Below are 26737 nucleotides of genomic sequence, written 5' to 3'. Positions count from 1 at the left end.
ATTTTTGTCTGATTGCATCTTTCCAAGTGAAAAGCAAATAATTGCAGCACATGAGCTGAAAAGACAGTCCATGGCAAACATCAGACAATTGTGAAACAAAATCATCCAGACACACACATTCACCACAATGAAAAATGATGACAAACTGTGTACATTTTAAAAGCTAGGATTAACAGCAACCATCCACCTTTCAGCATGAGTCATTTCCCAGTTATTTCTGTGCTTGATTGGATCAGCACCAAAGCTGCAAAGCATTTGCCTGGCTCCAGGTGTGTTGCAAAGGTATTCCCCTGGCATGACCCAGTGAAACCACATACTGTGAGTGGCTATGCATCTGAATGACCATATAAGCCATTTTAGCCAGATAATATATGAAGGTTGTTGCTTTGTGAATGGGAGAGGCTTCAGTCTTGTGTCTATCCACCGTTGTACTGACCTCAAACTTACAACATTTTACAACCTTAAAAATGTAAATAATTTCAATTGGACTGCACAAAATAATAAACATACAGGCTTGCAACTTGTATTTGTTTGTGCTCTGTGGTATTGTAAGGCAGAGATGTCTAACCTTTTGGAAGCCTTTAGTGACAGATTCTGCACAATTGAAGTTAAAAGAAATCAGACAGTGCTTATGTGCACCTCCCACAATGAGATCCATTAAGTTCAATATGTGCACGGTTGTCTCATCTATTCTAACATTAGACCCCAGGACACCTAATTTCACCTGACTATATCCAACTAAACATATCTAGTTTAATTTGAGTCACCTTGGCTCCTTTTATATTCAAAAAAGAGAAATCACTACCTCCAAAGGATGAAAAAGATAAAACAAAACCTCCCCCTTAGCTACAGCAAGAGATTAGATGAATAGCTTAAATAGCTAAAGTTAAGACAGCCAGATTGGTTATGAAACCCACCTGTAGTCCATCTCCCTGGTGACAGGATGATTCATTTACACAGTTCATGGGGAAGAAGCAAATCTGTCAAACACACTAGCACAAACACACATCTTTAACATGTACATACCACCATTGTTTTTTACTGCTTTCTTAATTGATTGATACTCTAGTCAATAATGCTTATGTTAGGCCTCAGCCCCATAAGTGCATTTCACTTCTCAGTTGTCTCATTAAAGGGAGATGAACTGCTCACCTGTTTACAATTAAACATATGCTTAAGTGCTCACTCGTTTGAAGTCTATTATTTTGTAGTTCAGGTACAATTTATTCCCTTCATTGCACAAATTGTTATTACAGCTCTTTTTTTCATTATTATTATTCCTGTTTTGCCAAGTTTGTCCATCTGGGAGCAGGATGGACATGATTCTTAATTTAAATTCGAATAATTATTTAATTTTTAAAGAGTGATTTCAGCAATGTGTCCATTAACATAGTTTTATTTTTTCTGACTCGAACCTTTTAATTGTAGTTTGTGTGTTTAGAGCTACAAGCTGTGATAATCAAAATATATTCATTTCCCTGAAACCGGTGGCAAAATCTTTCATGTATATTCTAATTCATTTAAACAAAAAAAATTCTAAAATTAAAACAGCAGTAGTCTCCACCATTCGTGGAACTGGAAGTGCATATTCTCTGTTCCGGTTATTAAGAAGATTAAAACCCAGCTAAATTGATTTTTGTTTCCTTTCATTAAGGAGTTCTGGTTTTAAGTGTATAATTATTGTTTTTAAAAAATATTTAATAGAGTTGAGTTAATTAAAGATGTTTATGGTAAATATAAATAAATCACTACTAAATTCTTAAAATGCTTATATTTATGCCAAATAATATTATTTGCAATAAATTATTCCAAGAATTCTAAGGCCCTTCTCCTCAAGTACTAATATAATGCAAGATGGGTCTATTTCAATCACAATTTCTTGTTGTATTCAAAATTGAATTTTGGATTTTTTGATCCTGGTTTTTTGGATCCATAGTTTTGTTGCAACTCTAACTCTGGCCACAGCACTACAGGTCAGTTGGCCTCACTCACTGCCAGCACCGCTCTCTTGCTTCAGTGATGTCAGCTGAAGGATTAATTTAAGACCAACACCTTGAAAACAACAAATTACACAAAACATGTATGTAGCAAAATCTATTCGAGTTCTAAGTCAACCCTGACTGCCTTAAACAGCCTGCTTGCCTTTTTTTTCCATTGCAGATCATGCATTCTTCTGGACAACATTCCGAAAGAGCTTGCAAAGGTGACTTCTGTCTTTCCTTTTAACCTGATAACATTATCAAGGGTAAGTCAGTTATCAACTTCACCACTATCTAGTTTGCCTTAGAATTCCTTTCTGACTGACTATATTCTCATGCAAACTCTTTGTTCTCCCACAGAAAGGTGCTGGGAAGGATCAGGAAGTTTCTGGCATAAAAATAGTAGGTAAAACCTTGTTGATTAAGTGTTCTGTCCTTTAAACCTAAAGCAAAATGAAAGAACTTTGATTTAAAAATAGTGTCGAAATTCCTATGTGCCCCATTGTGCAGGAAAAGAAGGGATTTGGCACATATGAAGCAATTTATTTTTCATTTTTTTATTTTAATCAATCAACATGGAAGCAGGCAAATGAATCATGGTTCCTTTGGAAGTTACTCTGAGAATTCTGGAAGCCTTCTAATATTTATTATAATATCCTAAAAACTAAAATTAATTATATACTCAAATAGATAGGCCAATTTATCTGCATCTGTAACTATGGTAGAACACCTGGCCCATCTGGTGGAATCACACAAAGGATATCATATCATCAGGATACCATATAACAGCACAAACTGTCAGTGAAATACATAAGATACTTTCTATAAAACATACATGCACAAGGTTTCATACTTGTGACAACCAACCACGACTTATGTAATTGTCACAGTTGCCCCAGTTGCGATGTCTTCTTCCTTGCTTCCCTTTACTGAGAGCCTCATTTCATTTCCTTGGCAATGAAATTGAGTGAATTATTCACTGAAAATTATTTATGAGAGCTATCTCACCTTCAATTACTGTAAACTCACTATCAACTTAAATTTGTTCAGTTTTAAAAATTATCCAACTCTTTGCTTTTGAGATCTGGGATTCAATTTTTCAGAAAATTAAGATGGTAATTTTCTGGTTTGGGTACATGCAGTTTTCTGCAATATCCAATATACTATTACTGTACAATGTATTCTATTTAATATTTGCTGACATTTATAATAGTGTTTTCTTAGTCCTGGATCAGGACTGAACTGCAGAAAATACAGCACAGAAAAATGTAAAAACCAATTATATTTACCTGTAACAACTCAGCCATTTCCACCAGATTGCTTTATCAACTCTCTAAAGACTTTCATAAAGACTCAGTGAAAAACAGTGAAGGCCTCGAAAGAATCAATGATCCACAGTAAGTAACCTAAAAATTAGCTGTACTTCTCTGCAAAAGCCATTTTCAAAGTCACTAGTTTTATTAAAGGTAAATCAATACAAATGTTTACATTTCTGGTAAAAAAAATCCTATGCAGAAAAACAATGCTTTTGGGTATTATAGGGACTTTGAGGAACTTTATGCAAGTGATTTACTTGTGGCATCATTATTTGGTCCACACCAAAGGGTTAATTTCTACTGGAAAGTACAGGCTCAAGAGAATAAAAGTAGATGTTTACTATAGTAAGCCTTCATATATTGGGATCACTTATGTTATTTAAATACCAGCTGCATCACTCAAATATTCTACCTTAAAAATAACATGGGTTATTGTAATGGTACACACTTGGAAAACCAGGAGTGAAGTATAAGCTGTTATGGGAGAAAAGAGCAAACAATCCCATCAAAATGGTTTTTACTGGGAACAGCTCTTTGTTATTCCAAACTCAATTCTTACCTAAATTCTAAATACTGTACTCAATTGATGCAGGTACTTAGCTGTTTCCAACTCTGATAAATTAGCACGTTTCTTCCACTCATGGGCAAATATTTGATCTATGATTGACAATGGAATATTATGGAGTCTTGGAATTGAGGGTCACTTAGTTAGAATTGATATATTTCTCTTTGCAAAATTTGTGACGTTTTTACATGTCATGCAATGCTCGGACATGTTCAAGCCTCCCTGCCAAATTCAGCAGAAAACATTTACAGTCTTAAGGTAAGTGTCCTTGAGGGTTTAATATGTCACAGCCTTGTGCAGTTATCAAGGTCATCAGCATGCTAGAAGTATAAACTTAGATGTCAGCCTAAATTTCTGATTTGTTTTCAAACCCTATTTTGAAACAAGGCAGCACTACCACGTAAATGAACCAAACGTATTGTGAAAATTTTTCTTAATGTGTCTTTGCACAACTGATGGAAGTGCATACTATATCTGCTACTGTACTCTAAAAGCCAAAGGACAAGTCTGGAAATGTTGAAGCATCTGAGGATCTTTACTAAGAATTTTGCAATACAGGATGTTCTTTCAAACCCCACCTTTTGGAATCATGGGAATAGGTGTACAGACAGGAAGAAGTATCAAAATCTGAAACCCAAAAACTGAAAACCAAAGAAGGGTAGGGAGAATTAAGCCATCACTTCAATGCTTTCACTTATTTTAAGGCATTCATGGCCTTGAGTGACAAGCTATACCTTTCTCTTGGGCATGGAGGTAAAGATAATTTTTTTTTAGGTATTGTAGAAATGTGCTGCTTGGAAAACAAGCTTCCAGAAACTGGTAGCAAATAGAAACCAAAAAGGCAGCTATTAAAAGCGAACAGTATTTTGGTCTACATAGCACTAGTGAGGTCCATCACAGCAAGACAAAGCAAACTGCCTGGATAAGAATAATCTTGCACAGCACTGTCCTCTGGATGTATGCATGATGTGACATCTTCTGAAATCCTAAATTTAAAACAAACAAAAATATTCCTTCCCAGTATGCCAGCAAGATCCAGGTTTACCAAGAATTACATGGTAAAAATTTAGTAAGGCAAGGAACCGTACATACCCTAAACGGAGCAACAAGTAGGTACAAGCCACTTGCAAATCCTACCAATACTACATCTACTTAGAGTCTCATAGGGGTGTGGTAATCCTAAAACCACATAGTTCTTTCCTGCTGAAATTACATATTTGCATTATATTTAGAAAGCTTTTTTTTAAAGGGGGGGAGAATAAGAAGGTTTGACCTTGCCATTAATGAAATATTTCATGGAGATATTTAATTAATTATCCTACCCACAAAGCTCACAGCAAAGAAGTCTTCATCTTCCTATATAAACATCAGAAAATATATGTGTAAACAGACATAATTCATGCTTTTACACAATATGGAATGGAACCATACCCTAGACACATTTTGATTAAGCTAATCAGATAAGTTGTGCTCTTTTTAAAAAAATATTTTACAGGTTTCTTCTCATTGCAATGGAAGGATAGAGACTGTTCTTTGGACACAAGTACTAGTCCCACATTATCTTGCAATTAGAGGTTGCTATCCATCCCATAGGAATATCCAGCTGATCACAAAGATTATACTGAATATGTATTTCTCTTGGCCCCTTGTTTAGAAACAATAGCCACTAAAATCACCAATCAGAATCACCGAAACCAACCAAGGGAAGTATCTTTTAGCTAGCAGTTCTTATCCCTTTTTGAGTTGCCATCCCCTTAAAAAACAGTCCATAAAACCAGTAAAACCTAACAAGGCTTCCTTGTTTTAGTCCTTTAGAAATTTCTGAGAAATAAATAATGGATTCCCATTGCTCCCTGGTGCTGATGCTATACATCACTCTTTCCAGTCAAGTTGTCCAACATTAAATTTCCAAACTTTAGATGCCAAGTACATGTTAATAAAGAATTGCAGGGTACTTTCATTTGTTACCTTATCACAAAGACATTTAAAAATAATGAACTCTTTTCTCCTCTCTTTTTTCCTAACACTATGCAGTTAAAATAATAGTCACAAAAACAAAGCAAAGGCCTAGGAAAGATTTTCTCCTCTGAGAAGTAGCCAACTCAGTGGAAAAGCCTTAGGACCCTGACCTGACCCATCACCTGGGAAACATAAGGTTATTCACCATATATTTTTCTGTAATTTAATTCATTTTAATGTTGCCTGAATTGAACAATTGATATTTTATCACTTCTCATGGGAGAAACTCGTTAATAGACCACTATTTTCGGTGCCACTAGAAAGATGACTGTGTGCTATTTGTAATTACGTGATAATTACGTTATTTGTTATATATATATCCAAATAATAGCATAAATTTCATTTGGTCTCTCCCACAGTATTAGGTAGTGAAATGCCAACATCAAAAAATAATTATGAATGTACATAATACGAAATTATGCATCAACACATCTTCAGTAATTACAAGTACTACTCTTGTATTCCAATGTGGCCCTGTGTCGTGACAGATTAAAACATTAATCTCTACTATGCACTCACTAATAAAGCCTTGTCAATCAAGGTGACCTAATCTCAGAAGATGCAGAGAGTGGAATTTAACACACTGAGACTGTTCACTGTGAACCCAAAATTTACAGCCCTGAAAACATACAAACATTACATTTGCTTTGGTAAAGCAGCATGGCTGTATTAAATCTTTCCTGCCTCAACTTAATCTGACAAATGAGTGGAAAACTGTAGCCATTCCGTGCAGTCTTCCCTGGTGAGGTGACTGATCAGCTGCATCACAATATGAGTTAGAAAGCTTTGCCAGGTGAGATTCATGTCTCAGAAATCTGCAAAGTTGGGATATTTTGTAACCACCTTTAAAATACATTGTACACTTTCCAGAGCCAGCATCTATTTATGTTGCAAAACTGAGCTCACTAGCAACTAGTAAATGAATATTTCTTGGATTAATTTGGTGCCTTTTTTCTGTGTGAAAAGAATTGCATGTTATTCCATACAACTTCATCTGAAAATAACTGGTGTTTGATAGAGTTATCATGATTACTATCCATATATTATTTATGAATGTGTGACCATAAAAGAAGCATCTGTAATGTGATAGTGAATTACTGAATGCTTTTTCAGTGGTATCTTAGGTGAATATTTTTAACCAAGCCCTTCCAGATATATGTAACTCATTCCCCACATACCTTTTTGATTCTCTAACATCTAGACTTAATGCTTCTTTTTTGCATCTGGGATGAGACTATCTCTGCAGTATTTGGGAATCTCCAAGCAAATTCAAGTGTTCACCCCTATCTGCATAAAGGAGACAAAGAGACTCACAAGCTGAGCTACTGAGAGTAAGAAAGAGTTGTCTGAATATTTCTTATCCTGAGATCTAACTGTAGTGGCAAACATTATCTTGTAGTGTTTATCCCTTAGACACTTCCTTTCAAAATCCCTGACTCCAGCCTTTCTTTTATCTGAATGAAGTGGGCTGCTTCAGTGAGTTTACACTCCAAGGTAATTGTTTCCCAACTAGATAAACACTTGACAGCAAACACTATGTTTCAAACATTGCTAAGACTGGTACAATACCCTCTAAATGGTGTCAGAAGATCTGCTGCAATGTTTACCACAACAGTGCCTGAAAAAGTCAAATATCTCCCTCAGTTATTTTCTGTCCTCTTTAGTCTTATCTTACCCAGACTGTGATCTCTTCAGAGTAGGAACTGTCTTTATTTTGAATTTTGCATGATAACAGGTAGAGTGTCAAAGCTCAATGATTAACAAACTCCGTTAAAGACAAATCTCAGCAGAAGGCATGCAGCACTGCAAAGGCTGGATTTTTTCTAAGGAAGCCCACATGAAACTTTGGACATACTGTACTTTTTTTACATGCAAATTCCCATTCTGAGCAAGCATACACAAAAGGTGAACACAAATTGAGCACGTTTGCACATGCGAGGGCTAAGAATCCTTGTCAAACAAGTATAACCAAACTACTCTATTTTTAAGAAGCTGTAGTAAGTACATTTCTTTTAGCCATATATATATATAAAATTTCTTTTTCCGTAGATACATAATCACAGACTTTCACTAAGGAATACTATAGAGGCAGCACCACCTAGTGGTACCAAAACCACAGTGTAGTATTTTCAATGGCTTCCTTGAAGAGAATTCCATTGGAAACATAGAAGAAACTCTCAGATGAAATTATTTTTTTAAATACCCACATGACACCTTCATATTTTTGTCTCCTTTTTTTTTTTATGCAGCAAGAACATGAATAAATAATATTTGCAAGCTCTTGGTATACATATATGTATATATACATATATATTTTCTCTTGTAAGTACCCTTTGAAAGGGAAAAAGGTATGTGAATGTGTGTATTAATCACAGAGGATAAAGTATGTTTCTTTTAATTGTACCTATATATAAAAATTTTTTTTTAAATGACCAGGTATTAAAATAGTTACTACTCACACCTTTTCTTCCAACTTTATTATTTAATACTGCAGATATAAGATTTAGATGAAAACCTATATAGGAATAAGAAATATCTAGCAGCTTTGGACCACTTAAAATTTTCTGACGCACATTCCAGTGAGCCATAGTTTATCTTGCTTCAACATATACAATCCACACAGAGCCAATCATTTTGCAAAAATCAGAAGGGTTCAATGTGTAAAACCAGTTGTTTTCCACAGTGACTGTATTGGCATATGTATTTACATCTGTGCTAAGTAGCTGTACAGCGCTGTGACTATCACTTGGTAGCACTTTAAACCATCCTGCCATCTGCTTTTCACACGGCCCTGTAAATCCTCTATTGACACTTCTGTGACATTTCAGGAGGTGAAAAACTCTCCAATGCATCTGCTACCATGGGAGCCTGCCAGTGCAAACTAACATTGTTCTGGAACACCGAGAATTGGGGATTTGTTATAGCTCTTCTGAGTTTTTCTCTGGGCATGGACAGGGCAAGTTTGGCATTACCAAATATGTAAATCTTTAGTAATTATATGATAGTATTTTTTAGAGTTATGAGCATTATGTGAGAACATAACATAGGAAGGAAAACCTCAGTGATCAAAACTAGCAGTGGCTTTTTTTACATATATCGTGAGAATAGTACACACATCAGGCACCCAAACTGCTCTTGCCTCATTCCATTTCTCTCAGCCTGCCCCATCCTACATGCAGTCCACAGCTCACCTCTCCAGTTCCTGAACTTTGACCTCATGTGATATTTGTTGTAGCCCCACAGACACCACTCTGAGTGGCTCTCCCACTCCCGTTCCCAGTCCCATGTAGCATCATAGCTCTTCTGTTTCTAGCTCCAAGTACACCCCCAGTGCCTACTCCTCTCATGGTCACAGCTGCCAGGCATGCGACTCTCCATTTTCACAGCCTCATTACTGCTGGGGTATTTAAGGAGCTCCAAAGTTTCATTCACCACTGGCATACAATTTTGCTGGAGTTGTGACTACTTCACCACTGACCCCATAGATTCCCTCCACACCTATGAACCTACAAGAAAGTAAGGAAAAACAGAGAACAGACTGACTGAATAGAGTAACTTTAGTTAAATAACCACTTTATGAAATTCTTTTTACCGTGTTCCATCATTTCATGTCTGGTTGGGAATATTTTTTTTTTTTGGTCTTCATCATGTCTCACAGTAAATTTATTCTAAACTCTCATTCTCCTGATGGCCAGAAACTTTCCACAACAGTTTATTCATTGCTATTGGTCATACTTGTTTTGGAAAAGCATTCCTTTTACCTTAAGGAGTAAACACCTTAACTTGAAAGTATTTGCAGAGAACATTTATGTTCTCTCACAATGTTCACTTTTCTAGACTAACTACATGAAAAATTCTGAGGATACATGTAGCCTTTTACAGACATCCACGTTTCCACTACCTGTTATCTGATCCAACTGGAAGGAGCAAAATCAACTCAGCAGTTTTGCGTCCAAAGAAACAAGTTCTCCTAAGCCCATGGTTACATAGCTTCCAGTTGTGCCAGGGCTTGATCTGTGAGCAAACCACAGGGAGGCAGAGGAAACTATTAACCTCATAGTTTTAGTGTTTCCTTATCTATTCAAATCAAACTCCACCTTTCTTGAACACTTAAGCACACTGTACAGAGTACTTAAGATGAAGCATCTCTGATAGAGATTGGGGAAGAATAGGTGAGACTGCATCTCATACAGTGTAAGCTGTATTTATCATTATTCCAACACACTTGCAATTTCTACTCACCTTTGATTACGTAGGCCTTCCTCTACACATTTCATTTTCTGCTGTTGAGCTCCTCAAATAAATTATTTTTATTCCCTACATTCATACCTTTTGCTATTAAATTCCAGTACATTTCTCTTACATTCTGGGTTCTATTTTTGTTGTTGTTTTGGTTTGGTTTGATTTTTTACACTTCATATTCTTATTCTTTGTATCATTAATACTCTTGTATGTATTAAGCAATTGATCAAAACATTAACATTAGAGTCAGTGCTAGGGTATTTCTTGGGTAACTTTGCCAGTATCTTTCCTCCAGAATGACAGTACCCTTAACATAATATTATCTTTCCTTCTGCCAGGTCATTACAAACTTTAAATTCTTGTAAAAATCCCAATATTTTCTAGCTGCACTAGTAATTTCCCATGAAGCAGTGAACCTTCCAGTTCTATCCAGAAGTTAAAATCTTTAATATGCTAAAGAAAAATGCAATTATAAATAGTCATTAAAATAAGACTCAGAACTTGTAAATTCTGTATAAATATTTTATTATATATAAAAGACAACTTACATAGATACAAAACCACTGAATTACATTAACATGTGTGAATTTACTTTCGGTTGTTTTGGGGTTTTGTTCTTTTTTTTCAATGCATGTGTTATTACTAGAAGTCTTTCCAGGTAAAAGGAGATTCCCGGTGCAAGAAGGAATTTTTTCAGTATATATTTCCATATGTGTAAATAACTATTATAGGAGAGGTAATTTCTCTTACATACTGCTACAACTACGGCAGAACATAATACTTCATCATTTTGCCAAATACCTACAAACCAGACAACAAGCATGTTTAAACATCCATAAGATGCAAGTCTGTTTCCATGAAAATTGCATAAGTATTTCCAAAATATCTGAGTCTCACTTTCTGTCAGAAAATCTCATATTGATGGAGTTTCCAGGAACCAAAAGTCCGTGGGTTTTGGCATGAACTGGTGTGGTTTTGGGAGAAATTTTGATCTCAAAATTCTGAAGTAACTGTGAAGATAAACAGGACAAGTATTAGAAAAGCTGCAAAATTGCAGATGAAGATTAGCCTTTGAAAAAGAGGACATAATAGACTGTCACAAAAAAAATTTGTGTTACAATTTCTGTGGAGTTGAAGTGTTATGATTCCCATGCAGGAAGGAAAAAATAGTTGTTACAAGGTAAAGATGATAGTTCAAAATCTTCCTCCTCTGATTGAGGAAAGACTGGTCCAGTTCTTTCTGAGGAACTTCCACATAACTACATTAAACAGTCTGCATTATCAAAGAAACTAAGGTCTTTTTCAAACTTTGTGAGGTTCATCTTTATCTATTTCAGATTTCACTTCCTTTAATATCAATCAGTATGTGCAATTATAAAGAAGGCAATAAGAGTCCCAATCCCATCAGACACATTTCTCTTCCTGGGCAGACAGAAACAAACCAAAAACAAGAAAAAAACTGTCCAGTGCACCAAGTGAAACAATCATAAATCAAGGAGTCAAATATTAGAACCTCTCCTGAACAGAATCACTATAATTTCATCACACAATTCCTCTATGCATTAAACCTCTTAATGAAACTGAGGTAATCACTTGCAAACACTTGTGCTTGTTTTGTCTGGGATAGAGTTAATTTTCTTCACAGTGGCCGATATGGGGCTGTGTTTTGAATCTGTGCTGAACACAGGGGTGATAATATAGAGATGTTTTTGTTATTGCTGAGCAGGGCTTACACAGAGCCAAGGCCTTTTCTGCTTTTCGTACTGCCACGCTGGCAAGGAAGCTGGGGATGCATGGGAAGCTGGGAGGAGACACAGCCAGGACAGGTGACCCCCATTGACCAAAGGGATATTCCAAACCATATGACATCATACTCAGTACATGAAGTGGGGGGAAGAAGGAGGAAGGGGGGATGTTTGGAGCGATGGCATTTGTCTTTCCAAGTAACCATTACATATGATGGAGCCCTGCTGTCCTGGGGGTGGCTGAACACCCGCCTGCCCTTGGGAAGCAGTGAATGAATTCCTTGTTTTCCTTTGCTTGTGTGTGCAGCTTTTGCTTTCCCTATTAACCTGTCTTTACATCAACCCATGAGTTTTCCAGCTTTTACACTTCTAATTCTCTTCCTGATCCCGCTGGTGGGGGAGTGAGAACCATGACAATCATAGAAATCATGGGCTAAAACAAACTGCAAGAGATTTATCTCACACATTTTGAAGCTGAACAAACAATACACTAGGTATCTATTTTTAAACTTTCAGGAGGGAAATACCATGACTTCCTCAACTTTTCCTAATATTAAGTTGCAAACACTTTTTCCTATAAACTAAGTAATCTTCACATATCTTTTTCTTAGAAAGCATGATGAACAATGCATTATTTTCCTATACATAACTTCCTTTTCAGTTTTACATGTTTGATGAAATTTTCATCTAATTCTTCTCTTTTTCAAACCCCTCTTTCTTGTTATTCTCTTTGGCTTACAAATTTCCTCAAATTTGACTAAATTGTCCTTAAAATGCAGCACACAGGGTCAGTGCATACCATTGCATAGCTGAGGATTCATTAGTCTTTTGTAAGACTGAGTAATTTATCTCCTCTTTCTGACATACAACATGCTCACTAATGCTGTTAATATAACATAGAATCACACTACCTTATCAGAATTAGCATTATTGTTGACCAGTCTTTTACTGTAGCCCTCTAGTCTGTTTCTATGATACTAATTACCCAGCCAGTTGGTCAGAAATTTGTATTTATGCATTTATTTTTTCTCAAGAGCAGTAACTTGCAACTGTCCTTGGTGAACAATTTTCTACTGCTTCTGGAACATTTCTCCTTTTTTTCATAATTCTGTATTCATATCCCCTGATTTTAACTTAATTCACACCAGCTTGGTATCCCACGCAGACTCTAAAAGTATTCTCTAATCCATCATTTACACTGTTAATGAAAATACCAACTTAAATCAAATGCAGGACAGACTTTTATAGAATTTTAATTAAATGCTTTTCCAGTTCGACAGCAAATATTTGATAGCTACTCCCTCCGGCTATTTCCTTTTTCCAACCAGCTGTGCATATATTTTATAGGTACTTCCATCTGGAACAAATTTTATTAATCTATTTGAGAGGACAACGTATAGGATGTGTGAAAATAGTTCCTGAAGTCAGAGTACCTGACTTTGTTTTTACCCTCTACATTAGGTAAGTGATCAAGTCAAAGAAAGAAATCAGATTGAAACAGTTTCTCCTTGATGACCTCCATGCTTCGTGTGTTTCTGATTTTAAATCTAATACATATCAGTGTTTGTAAATGGGTTGTGTGCTATTTTGGTCTAGTTTCTTTCCAGAAAACAAAAGCAGGTTCTCCATTGCTTCCTTTACCCTCCTTTTGTAAAAGTATATTTGTTTTGTCCAACCCCCTGAAAGCCATCTCACTCCCAGTTCTGAAAGACAGGTGCTAATTGTTTTAGAGATTGTTCTAGGAGTTTACTTAAGGAAATTCAAAGGCAAATTCAATCAAGCTTTGCTATGAACACCTATAACGGGTATAAGTATTTTTATCCTTAAGTAACTATAAATAGTTTTCAAATCTTTGAGTTTTAATTGCACAATCTGACCTCATTATTTGAGCTAAAGGGCATCTTGAAAAGACAAATAATGACAAATAAAGAAAGCTGTTGGGAATGCTTTCTTTATGATATGAACCAACTGAAAACAATACATATCAATAGGTACTAACTACTTATATAAGTTATGTATATATAAAATGATAATAAATTTAGAAGAAAGAACAAGAAGAGACAAAAAAAACACAGAACATAGAAAAATTCTACTATTTGTTGTCACACTGTGATCAGTACAAGGATATAAAATCTATTTTACATCTCTGTAAGTACTGAATTCTTCTAAGATACTGAAACTGAGCAAGTAAGCATCCTAATAGACATTAAGAAAGACTTCTGATGCACTTACGAAAACCTTCTGTACCGAATCCATGTTTCCTTAACAATCTTACCTTTAGTTTTACTTCATGTGTACAAAAGATATTTTTTCCTTCTGCAACGTAGTTTAACAGTTATGCTACATTTCAAGCATAATTGTTTTCAATTTTTTAAGCCTTTGCGGTATAACTACATTAGACAACACTCCAAAACAAAGTTTTTGAGCACTGTAAGACACCCAGAAATGGTAAATGCAGAAAAAAAAAAATCAATTTATTTTTCTTCTTGTAATGCTGTCACCTGAATCAGTGCAAGATGAATTTCCAGCTCTGCAATTCTTTTCCCGATACAACTTCGAATGCCATAGCCAAAGGGGATGGAACCAAAGTTGTCTACTCTGTCCAAGTTATCTTTCCTCAGCCAGCGCTCAGGTCGGAACTCGTTCGCCATTGAGAAATATTCCTCGCTGTAGGAAGTAGTGTAATGACAAAGTGCCAGCTGCGTCTGAGGAAACAAATTATATTCATATTTAGCTAACTTCAATACGCATAACAAAATTAAAATGCAATTACTGTAATTTCTGCAATATGAGCTGATAAAAATTAAGTATCTCTGAGTAATTCTAGAAGATAAAAGGATATCTAGAAAAATCAAATCCCTTTCTCAACTCATCAAATTAAATACTCTTCAAGTTGTTTTGAATGTTGCTGGGTATATTAGAGAAGATGCAGTGGGGATGGTGAACAAAAGTCACAAGAGTGAGGAATTGTTTCAAAAAGCTGGTATGAGAGAAAGGGTGGAGAGATTCGAGTCAATGAAAAAGTAAAAAAGAGAGGATAGGAATTAAAAAAACCTACAACACTCCAGGGGGAAAAAAAAACAAAACCCAGCAATAAGTGATGTCATGATGTTCCCAGTTAAGGGGAGGGAAGCAGGGGGAAGATGTGTATGGAATAATATATTACCAATTAAGAATCCTGACTCTTTCAAAGGTATGTTGTTATAACACAGGAGTGCTGTCATTTAAAATAAAACCATACAATTCTACCCTGATCTCTGTGTAATTTTGAATACTATAAAGGAAAGATTAATAATTTAAAAGGAAATTAAACTCTTTCTACAAGAAGAGTTAACAGGCAAAGAATTAGAAAACTGCAAGGATAATAAAATTCATGCTTTTTTAATTGAATTGTAGCACTACACAGATGTTTTTAATAGACTCCACCCTCAAGAGCATTAAGAACAAGTCATGATAATAAGTTTGATTAGTGCGTGAGCACCCAAATAAAAAATACAAAAACAACAGCAACAAACCAATTATATAATCCATTCATAGAGTATAAACGGGTGTTATTGAAATACTTTCCTCTCAATGTTTTAGATTGGTGAAATCTTTTAAAAATCAATGGAGTGTATATATGTTGTAGCAGATCACATTTCATATACAAAAATTAAACTGTACTCTTTGCTGAGGACTGCAAAAAAACCTACCCCTTTAGGTATAAAGTATCCTCCAATGATCAAGTCTTTTTGGGTCACTCTTCCATTTCCTGGCAATACCGGATATAAACTAGAGAGAAATATCTATCAGAAGTTCAATAGTAATGACTAATGCAATTAAAAAACATTTAGATCCCAATTTACATTCACAGACACATAATATGAATGCCATATTCATTCCCAACAAAAAGGTTTTTCAGAAGTACAGAACACCTTGGAGATTCGAAGACCTTGAATGATCTGTGAGAATATGATCATTACCTGAGAAAAGTTATTTACTAGTAACAGGAGGTTCAGGTATTTGGTCTATATATTTATTTGTTTTACACATGTACAAGCATGCACTTATTTGGTCAAGATGGATGTATTTCAGCACTACTGCTAAAGCTGAAAAAGCCTTGTTGATGCCTTCTCTAAAATTCTCCTATTCCCCTCACCTCACAATGAACATTTATTATAAACATATTTTAAAAAGTGTGTCACATGCCTTTAATTTAAATCAAGTAGCTTAAAATCATTGAAGTGACACTGCAAACTACTGCAAACTACCAGTGTTGGGGAGGAGATTGTTACACTTCATCCTACAGACTAAGGGCAAACATCAAGCTTTCAATTACTTACCTTAACAGACATGTCCTACATTTCTGATACCACTTCTACCTTACTTACAAAGATTAAACATTATATAGTCTATCATATTCATCCCTTAAGCATCCTTGGACACAATACTGCTACAATAAGTAAAAGCAACAAATAGCAATAACCACAATTGAATACAAACTTATGTACATAACATGGACTCAAAATCCACTAGAAAAAAAAAAATTGAATTTTTCAGTTTATTATTACAGTTATCTGCTACTTACCGCAAGGTTTCTTTCAGCACGGCTCTAATCAAAGGCAATTTCGGGACATCATGAGCAACAGGAACTTGATCTTTGCCCAGCTTGTCGACTATTTCCTCATAAACACGTTGCTGAACCTCTGGGTGCTTTGCCAATAAGTATGTTGCCCAGGACAAAGTAAAAGAAGTCTAAGGAAGAAACCACAATCATCATCATCAAGCACAACAAAAGTAGATATAAAATAACCTCAAGCCAAGAAAAACAATCAGTTTTCAACTATGTGTTTTACATGTTTAAAGTTTTATAACAGACTGGCAATGATTCATATCTGGATTCAATGGGATGTTGTAAGACTTCGCCATCCCCTCCTTCATCCCTTTTCCATCTAAAAGTGCCCCATATACCGAAATAATCCATGTTGATATTTTCCCAGTGAAATATAAAAAGCAATAGACAAACCAAATGCAAATGCAACTATGTAAACAATATTGAAACATAAACATTCCAAAGAGCAATGGCTTAGGTTAACTGTTAATTTTCAATATGTTTTACCTTCCTCCCAACAAAAACACTTCACAGGAACCAGGATAAGAGAATACTTTTGTTTATTTAGTGTTAAAATCTTTTTTCAGGCCAGGACATGGTTGGCTTTCTGGGTTGTAAGCACACATTGCCAGGTCAATGTTGAGCTTCTCATACACCAACATCCCAAAGTCCTTCTTTTCAAGGCTGCTCTCAATCCATTCTCCACCCAGCCTGAATTTGTGCTCAGGACTTCCCTGGCCCTGGTGCAGGACCTTGCACTTGGCCTTGTTGAGCTTCATGAGGTTTGCATTGTCCCACATCTGAAGCCTGTCCTTCTGGGCAGCATTCAAATAGTACAACAAAGCTCAAGGTTATTAAAAAATGTGTGGGCAAAAAAAAAAGCGGCTTCTGGAAATACCTTATTTTGGTCTTATGTTTAAGATCAATTTAGAATGCATGATGTCATCATGACGGTGACCTTTTATGTCTTGTCTTCAGACTGGCGTATAATGCCAGAAGTATTATTCTTTTAAGCTTTTCTCTTTTCTCTTGCAATATTGAGTGGCTGTGTATTCTAAAATACAACCATGTTCTATTCTGCTCAGAGGCAATTGTGCCAGCTGTACACAGAACTTCTCTGATATAAACACTGTTACTTCCCAGGTTCCCAGCTCCTTCATAACCTCTTAAAAATTAGCAGTATTACAGGGGCAGCCAAAATGCTTTGTAGCCAAAAACTGCCTTAAAATTTTGTTGAAAGCTTCTATAATCCTCTTAATCTCTTTCAGTTTTTTTGATAAAATGAGATCTGAATTGGCAGCAGAAGGAGAAAGAAAGATTCCCTCAATTTTTGCTTTGTACTTGGAAATGAAGAAATCAGAAGTACCGTTCTCTCACAAAGAGAGTTCCCAGATGTGAAAGCTGAGTCAAATGGAAAGAGAAATTCTTGTTGGCATGAACTTGAACATTGTCCTTTTAGTTTAAATAAAACTCTGTTGCATACTAAAAAAAGGAAAATTAATGGTCTGAAAGATCAGAAAATGAATGGGATGAATAACTGTACTTTACTTCAGAACCAAACATAAAAAAGATCTGCAAACTAATAAGCCCTTGGGATATTTAACCAATGGAATAATATTCAGCACATAAAGAAGTTTTACATATGCTCCTTATTTTGGAATTCAAAAGTGATTGCTTTTAGGGGTTTTGTTTTCTTTAGAAACCTTACAAACTTTCTTAAATCAAAAAAATCTGAATTCAATTATCCAGGTTTGAGGTTTTTTCCCCTAAAGGCCATTTTACTTTTTTACTTATTTTAGTCTTTTCTTCTCTAAGACTACTAAACACAATCCTACATAGCACTTTCTTTATCAAATTAATTCCTTTTAAAAAACTGTTCAGTTACAATCATTTACAGTAACAGTGTTCACTGATATTCTAAAAAATTCTATACATTATATATACAATAACTCATTTTTATCATTCCTGAGTCTTCTGATTGTCACGCTGCAGTCAATACTAAGCTACACTGATTTCATAGGATAGGAATGAGAGCAGGGGAAGATGCATATGTGATCTTAATGTTTACGTTTCTTCAAATGGCCTATATGACAAATCAGAAGAATAAAGAAAGAGAGACGCTTAAAACATTTCCCTAGGTGTCAACATATTGGATACACCAGCCCCATTAGTCCTGAGACCTCTACCACAGCTCCTTGCCTCACCCTGACTATGTTGTCAGCACAAGCAGGGGTAGGGTGAACTTATGCCTTACCCACATCAGTGCTGGCCTAACAACCCCCCCAATGAACTCCAGCAGAAAGCAGATTTCTGATCCATAATGTGTGTCCCGGTTGATTTAATATGTGAAAATCCCTTACCAAATTCTACATACAAGATTATTGATCAATTTTTTTTCACACTAACTTTCAGCAGCCTTTTCTATTTTGGTTTATCTAAAGAAGACAAATACCAACCTGTTATGCAAACCAGTAAAAGAAAATGTGTAAAATTCAAGCTGAATGTAAAGAAAGTTGCTATTTCATATGTTTAATAAACTGTGGAACTGACTCCCAAGTGATAGGTTCCTGGAAACCACAGCTAGAAGAGAACACTGACTCCATTCCAGTAGAGAGATTACACAGTGCAGTAGGTATTTTGTATTACTTTAAAGATGTCATGACTTAAATGTGTTAAATTATGTCCTTATAAACAAGCTATCTCTAAAGATAGCTGCAAATGATATTGGTTTACAAAAACAATGATGCACAAGGAAAATTGTAACAAGCTTACTGTGTCCACTCCTGCCAGAAGCATTTCAGTCATATTGGCATAGATCTCTTCCAAAGTAAGTTCCTTACTCACTAGGAGGTATGTAAGTAGCCCACCATTCACTACTTTTCCTTGGTCCAGCTGAGACTGAATAGCCTTCAATTTGTTGTTAACATGGATCTGACCTTTGGGATTCAAAAAAATTGTTAAGTGTCCATTTTTATTTTTCTGTTGGTTCCATTCAATAATGACATTTCTCCCTCACGTTACATTACACTACACAGCCAGAAGAAAAAAAAAAAAGAATCTTCTTTCTCAAGTTAAAAATAACAGAGAGGTCGTGGAGGTCCTTGGGTACTCGTGGTAAGGAAAGACTGACCTAACGGGAACCTCGGGAGCTCACAGCACAAGAATGCTGAGCACAAAGAAAGGACACAAGAGACTACAGTTTCTAACAGGGAGAGAAGGAGGCTCAAGGTCAAGTTTTTATGCCCACCTGGCTTGTTTTCTGATGACTCTGCAAGAAGTGGTGAACTCTGCAGAGCCTGCTGCAACTCAGCACAAAGGCTGCTACAAGACATTAACAGCAACCAGAATGTTGAAGCCACAGAACTTAATTACTCTGAAGACAAAGACAAGGAGCACAAACAATAACAAAAATTGAAAAACTTCAAGGGATGGCATGTTGGGCAATTTCACCCAGAGTCCCATTTATACTTTAGAGACTACAAACATTATCTTCAGTCAAATCAGGGTTTTAAAAAGAAGAAAAATCCTCAGAAAGTTAAGGCCACACAGAATGAGACAACAAAAAATGAAAATGCGTGCAGCTTTCTAACGTTCAGGGTTTTTTAACACTCTGGAATATAAAAAAAAAAATTGCAAAGACAACTCCTTCTTCTTACATAATGAACTTACATTCAAGCTGATTCATAAAGTAGCCTGGAATGTTTTATTTACAAAAAAACCCCATATTGTACTACAGCAGTGTACTTCTATGTCAACTTATATGCTTGTATGTATGTAAATAAACTTCACAAAGAGTTTAATTCATTGTTAGAGTGTAATTTTTTAGCTTTCTAGTCAGTTTTAGCCGTGATTATTTGTCAGAGTGTCTAACTAAAATTTTGCTGAAGTCAACAAAACTACCCTCATTAAAATTGCAATGACTTAAGATAAAACCTTGGCAAAGAATTTGGACCTGAAGCAATGACTGGGTGTTGAAACAGATGAGGACAAATAACAAAACAACTGTATAAAATAGGGAAGTATTTGAAGTGTACTGGTAAAATTCTTTCTCACTAGATTTTTTTTTAAAATGGTTCCCTGGCCAGCCTGCATTTGATGTGAAGCTTACTTCTGCCACGATGTCTTCTTATAATTTTAGAAGAGAAATGCATCTTGTCCCGTTCAAATACACATAGAACCTTCAGAAATACAGCTGAACTTTTCTACTACTAAATCTTACTAAATTTGAAGAGTCCATCCCAGGATCTGCAGAACTCTCTCCAGGGTTTTGGAATAAGAGGACGAAGCCACTTGGGCATAGCACCTGCATACATAGTGATCTTAAACATACTAAACATCAACTCCAGAGCCTTAATATATTCAACAGTCTGCTGTGGGATGTTGTTTTCCAGGCAGCCCAGACGGCATTCATACAGAATAGTCGCCACACCTGCACATACAAAATCAAAGAATTGGCTATACACATGCATAAATACATATTAATAATTGAAGGAATTAAAATACTAACATGATGGAACCACCTTACAAGAAATGTTTAGTTATTATTACTACAGTTGGGGAACAGATGAAACAGAAATTCAAAAGGCAGTAAAAAATCCCTGCTAGACATTGTAGCAGACAGTAGTTGCTATGTCAGTAATGTTCTGCATGAGAAGACAGCCAGGAATTCCACCAGAAGTAGAGCAGCCCTCCAGCACGCTCGCTGTGTTTTGCATTGCACTAGAAATCCCGGGCCTGCCGCGTTGGCCTCTGAATCCACAAGGACATGCAAATCCAAAGACAGTTCTGATAACTGGTGACAACGCAGGAGTTTCTACCAGTGGCTGTGTCTGTCATCAGCTGGAAGTAAATGAATACTGAATATGTATAAATGGATAAAGAGCTTGCACTCCAGACAGTGCTCTTAATGCACACAGTATAGTCCACCCAGCCCTGAAAAACAGCGTGTGACACTGCTGCGACACCACTGACTGTCTCTTGTTCTGATGTGTTGTAATTTCCTCAGATGTTTTTCTGCCCCACTAGAAACACCACCACCGCCATCCCCCCAACCCCTACCACCAGAGAGCAGTACTTTATATATTTTTTTTTATTAAATTATTATTCTTCTGTACTCTGTACAATTTCTTCCATTTATTAAGTTAATTCTTACCCATCCATTAGTGTCTCTGTAGTCTCTCAGATCAGTTTTTGTAAATACACCCAAATTATTAAATACTAGACCGAACTCAGATAGAAACTGCCCTACTGGAGTTAGGCAAAATGTTCTCTAGGTTTGATAGCAAACCATTTTTTAATTACTTCCTGAACACAGGTTTCTAGCAATTTTTCCTCCCAACTTGTGAAATCTAGATCATATTACCCAATTTATTTATGAAAAATATCATATAGTACAGTATAAAAGCTATTCCTATTATCAAAATACTCTTATTTAACAGTTTTTCTAAAAGCTAGTGGGGTTAGTCAGTAATTTTAAAAGGAAATTAGATACTTTCTCAAAGCCCTTGGCATCAAATGAAATGTTTTAAAATAAAATTTTAAAATAAATTTTGTGCTTTTAATTTCATTAGTTAATAGTTTGTTCACATATTTCCAAGAAATATTATAACTTAACTAGATAATTAGAGTAACTGGTCTAGACATTCTAGTCTCTTTTTCTCTGTTTTTCCTGTTATAAACAGGTACAATAGATAATAATGTTTAACTTTGATCTTACATTTTGGTTTCCTGAACAAAGTTACAGTCTAAGTTAATTAAAACTGAATTCGTATGGGAAATAAGTGCGTGCTAGGCACAAGTTATAAATGAAAAGCTAAAAGAATGTGAAGAATTTAAACTAACCCATCAGTTAAAGTGAATCAGTAAGCTTAGAGTTTAAAATTCCATAAAATTGGTAACTTTTAGTTTAATGCCAATTTTAGACACTACTAATGTGAAACAGACCAAACAGGCAGCCAGCAATTTGATAGAGTATCTTCATAAGTGAGCAATCTGGAAGTTTTTCAAATTCCAAATTATTCAGCTGCCTGTCAGAAAAGAGTCCCTACTTTTTTAAAGGCATTACATATAACAAGATTGGGTTATATGCAGTCAGTTCAAGAAATGCATGAAATATGAATCACCACTAGATTTCTGTAAGAACACAGGAAATGCCATACTGGCTCAGGCCAGAGTCTCATTTAGCATTCCCTCATTAGTGGTAGCCAGTGGCAGATGATTTTAAAGCAAGCATAACAATCCCACACTTGGCACATGTAGGCAGGGAAAAGCAGTACTCACAGCAGTATTCCACATTGAGCTATGAACTGAGTACAGATACATCACACAGGGATTACCCACTTGGAATTTGGTTGGTGTATTGTGAAACAAACATTTCTTAGAATCACACTATTAGAAGGTAAACATCCTTATTCTTGAGAAATGAATAAAAAAATATAGAGTACTGAAACTGTTCAATGCATTGATTGAACATTTTACCTATATACCAGCATTTCCATGGGAATTGTTCCTTAGTACAAGATATCATTTCTTTGGACTCTACAGAAGAATTCTACTGATACCTACTGCACTAACTAGGAAGATACATGAAGGCAGAATATCAAGCTTCCCTTTTCAGATCAATCACAATGAGACACTAGTCATTTGACAGAAATATCTAACCATAAACATACTTTTTACATTTTCTTTACAGATGTGATCCAGCTCAGGCTTACCTTCCATCGAGTACTTGAAGAAAAGGTTGTTAACATTGGTTACTGTTTCCCCATCCTCCTCTTGACTTCTGAGGGTGTGGATTCTTTTAATTAAGTCTTTGATAACTTCATTAACTCCTTCAGAGAAAAAAGCCACATCTTCGGGTTTCAGAATTTTTTGCCTCAGTACACTTCTCATTTTTAGCCATTGGTCACCTTCCCTAGAAGAAATTATTAATAGTATCTATACACAACTTTCCTTAACAGTCATCAGCTGGGTAAAAGCTCTGCAATGAAACTTTGCGATTTTTCATTGCAAATAAAAGCAATGGTAAAATGAAAATGACAATAATGTATATTTGTTATTATGCTCTTACATTTTTATCCTGCATTTATTGCACATCCTCATTAAATTTCAATGTTGCAACATGCATGTGCAGGTGTAAGTCAATCTCTGGTTTGAGTGACAGCTGGTACCATAAATTCCATTACTGATACATCACTTTCAGCTACCCTCATTCTAAACCTAAAAAGTAACAGGATAGCAGACCTACCTATAGAAAAACAAGTTACAGCTAAATTCTCCTTTAGCTGAGCTATTGGATGGAAACCTTCATGCTCAAGGCTAAAAATCTGAATTGTAGCATCTGCATGATGCTCTGTATGAGCAGAGTATTTGGGAACAGGGATAACTTTCAATTCTTCATGAAAATAGCCAATTGTCTTTTATGTGTCTATTTTAAATTGCTGTGTATTTCCCCTTATTTTTTTTCACCTGGAGCAATGCTGCTACAAGGCACAGAAACTTATTGACCAGCAAAATAATTTAATCTCTTTAACAGATATTTTCTGATTATCTCCTGATTTAAGGTATGATTTCACAAAGTATCAAAGAACTGCTATCTTGAGTGGGAACTGCAGCTTCAGATTTGAGCCTGCAGTGCAATACATAAAGCGTTTTGCTACCATGAAAGAAGCAGATTGTCCATGACTCAGAAAATTAGTTTCCCACTAAATAAACATCCTATGTCTGTGGGGACAGTGAGTAGTTGCCAGTGGCAATTAACTACACCCACATGCACTGCCAGGTTATGCAAGCTTTCAAGACAGATAACTCCTCTAGAATCAGCCGTGTACAAAAATATCTGCACGGGGATGCACTACAGTGTGAACTGACCATACTGTGACTTCTCTGCATTAATCTACTGAGGGCGCACTTTGGTGAACAATAAATCTAAAATTAACCTGAGCAAACAAGTCCACACAGCACACCTACAACCAGATGCAACAGTCTAGATCTGAAGCAATAAACCCACATTTGTGCAGTGCAGAGCCAAAGTTAGTAAGCCCTGTCCTGCAAAACAGCTTGCAGGTGAGTCGGTTCAGACAACTCTATTTGAAACACATTCCTGAAGAAAGCCTTATGCAAGGTATCTCCCTGCACATTCAAACTACCCATCATTACCATCCCTTGGAAACTTCACAAAACAGAGAAATTCACAGCATTCACCACAAATTCCTGCCATCTTTCCCCCACTAACCACACGATTTTCCACACACAGAAAAGCCTGATTTCCCAGATGACTTGTACAGTCCTTCAGAAAATGAGCAAACTTTTACAAGAAAATAAAGAAAATGAAGGAGTAACAGTACTTACGCAGAAATAAGCCCTGTGGCTCTCCCTCGTAAATCCCTGTACTCCTGCCAGGATTCCATGTTAGCTCTTTGTGGTGCTCTACCTTCTGCTCGCAGGACTTGAGCAACCATGTCTCGGTCTGCAATGGATACAACAAACTGGGGACCAAAGTGAGACTTGAAGATCTTTCCATATTCCTGAGTGTGTTTTTGCTACAATATCACCAACAAAGAGAAACAGAAGTCAAGTATTACTAAGGAAAACCATCACAAAAGGAAACTGACAATTTGTCATACAGTGAATCGATCTCTCACATTTAGGATTTGATCCTCAGCCTTTCGGTCATGGAACAGTTTGAAGTGTCAGAAGAAAGCATCTAAGCATTACTGTGAAATATTCACAAGGAAAACAGAGAGGTCACACTGTTCAGGACCTCTAACTGAAAAGACCCAAAGCTCTAAGGCACAAAGCTTGAGTGAAACCAAATACTGAGAAGATGAAAGGACTTGCGGCACTTAAAACACATCCCTTCAGATCAAACAGGTTAGAAAGAATGTCTGTAAAAATGAAAAACATGTGGGCACATAGGCTTAAATTAATGCCTTTTGTAAATAAATACTTTATCATTTTATTGCTTATAGAAAACCTCTACATGTAAGTTTCTCACACCTAACTGAGGACAATGACAGCACAACAGCCTAGTGAAAAACTGCATTTTGGGACAGCTTTGTCAGAGCAAACTAGAGAAAGACTTATGTTAATTCTGCAAAAGAAAGGAAAAGGTAAGCTCTTATTCCTGCAGTGAGGTATATTGTGCTTGATCCACAAATCATATGATTCAAGCAACAGGCAATTAATGAAGAGCATAGGAAAACATTAAATTATGTATAAAAAAAAAAAAAACCCAAAAAGTTTTCCAGTAAGATTGCACTATCACTGTCCCATGAAATCTTACTGATTATTTCAAATAAATTTCATTGTGACATGGTCATAAAGTGAAACACAATTCCCACAAATTCACTTGGAGTTTAGATATGTCATCATTTCAGAGGGGAAAAAAAGTTATTCAAAAGATATTAAGACTTCAGAATTAAATTTTAAAGTCTTTATTTCTGGTTAAAGTATTAAGCTAAACTGAACAAAGTTTATGCCAAAGACATCTGCTTACAGAGATATGCTGATTATAAACCAAAGATGTTTGACACCAACCACACTAGTGAAAGTCTAGAGTTGACCCAAGATTAGCTTATGTAAAATATGTTTTTACTCAGTCTTGATTACAGAGATGAATTGCTTAATTGCCTATAACAAGCTTAAGACTCATGAATCACTCTTCAGAATATGGTACCAAGTGCTTAAAAAAAATAGAACTTTTTCTGTCTGGTTTCCAAATAAAACAAGATTTGTACAATTGTGGTCTCTGCCGGTCACTTCTTTTGGAACACAATGGCCAACTTCAGTCTGGTTTAAACAGAATTAAAAGTCTCCTACATCGATATTCTTACCCTTTTCAAAAATCAACATCTGGATTCAAATGAAACCCACATATTAGTCATCCTGATGAAGGAAATGCTACAGCAGAAATTCAGCTGTTGTCATTTCTGCTTGATCTGCTCCTAACCAAACACCACAGGCAGAGGAATGTGTGAACAAGCACACTCAAAACCCAAAGTATTTCTTGCCTTAAAGATATTTTAGGGATACTGAACTTGGAGACAATTGAGAGCATGCATCTTTAAAGGAAAGCATAAATTGGGAGGTGAGTGATGCAAGGAAAAATCAGTGGAGTGAGGGAAATGCAGGTCACCAGTCACAGAAAAACAGTTTCAACAAATTTTCCTATTTGTGGAGCAGTTTGTTTTTTCCACTGATAGTGAGGTTTACATGGGACAATAAATTTTAACAGTAAATAAATCAAGTGTCAAGCTATCCAATCAAATAAATTAAATACT

At 35.9% G+C, this 26737-nt stretch overlaps 1 protein-coding gene across 3 annotated transcripts in view; it reads right to left on the bottom strand.

Annotated features, from left to right (window-relative positions):
* Positions 1-10747: 10747 nt before the first annotated feature.
* Positions 10748-26737, bottom strand: part of LOC113965461 (cytochrome P450 27C1) — a 19232-nt gene continuing 3242 nt past the window's right edge. Inside the window, exons 2-9 of one of the 3 annotated variants that reach the window (XM_027678900.1) lie at positions 24807-24997; positions 23171-23370; positions 20677-20886; positions 19230-19393; positions 16434-16600; positions 15559-15637; positions 14368-14571; positions 10748-11131 (exon numbers count right to left, since the gene is read on the bottom strand). In XM_027678900.1, the coding sequence (XP_027534701.1) occupies positions 11015-11131; positions 14368-14571; positions 15559-15637; positions 16434-16600; positions 19230-19393; positions 20677-20886; positions 23171-23370; positions 24807-24997 (1332 nt within the window). In that variant the 3' untranslated portion in view covers positions 10748-11014. The remainder of the gene's footprint in view (positions 11132-14367; positions 14572-15558; positions 15638-16433; positions 16601-19229; positions 19394-20676; positions 20887-23170; positions 23371-24806; positions 24998-26737) is intronic. The other 2 variants (XM_027678901.1, XM_027678902.1) reach the window with 2 other exon arrangements.

Source organism: Neopelma chrysocephalum, unplaced genomic scaffold, assembly GCF_003984885.1.
Source record: "Neopelma chrysocephalum unplaced genomic scaffold, ASM398488v2 Primary Assembly neopelma1_44, whole genome shotgun sequence".
NCBI classification, from domain to species: domain Eukaryota; kingdom Metazoa; phylum Chordata; class Aves; order Passeriformes; family Pipridae; genus Neopelma; species Neopelma chrysocephalum.
The sequence above is the reverse complement of the archived record's forward strand: the minus strand, read 5'-3'. Positions and strand labels throughout refer to the sequence as shown.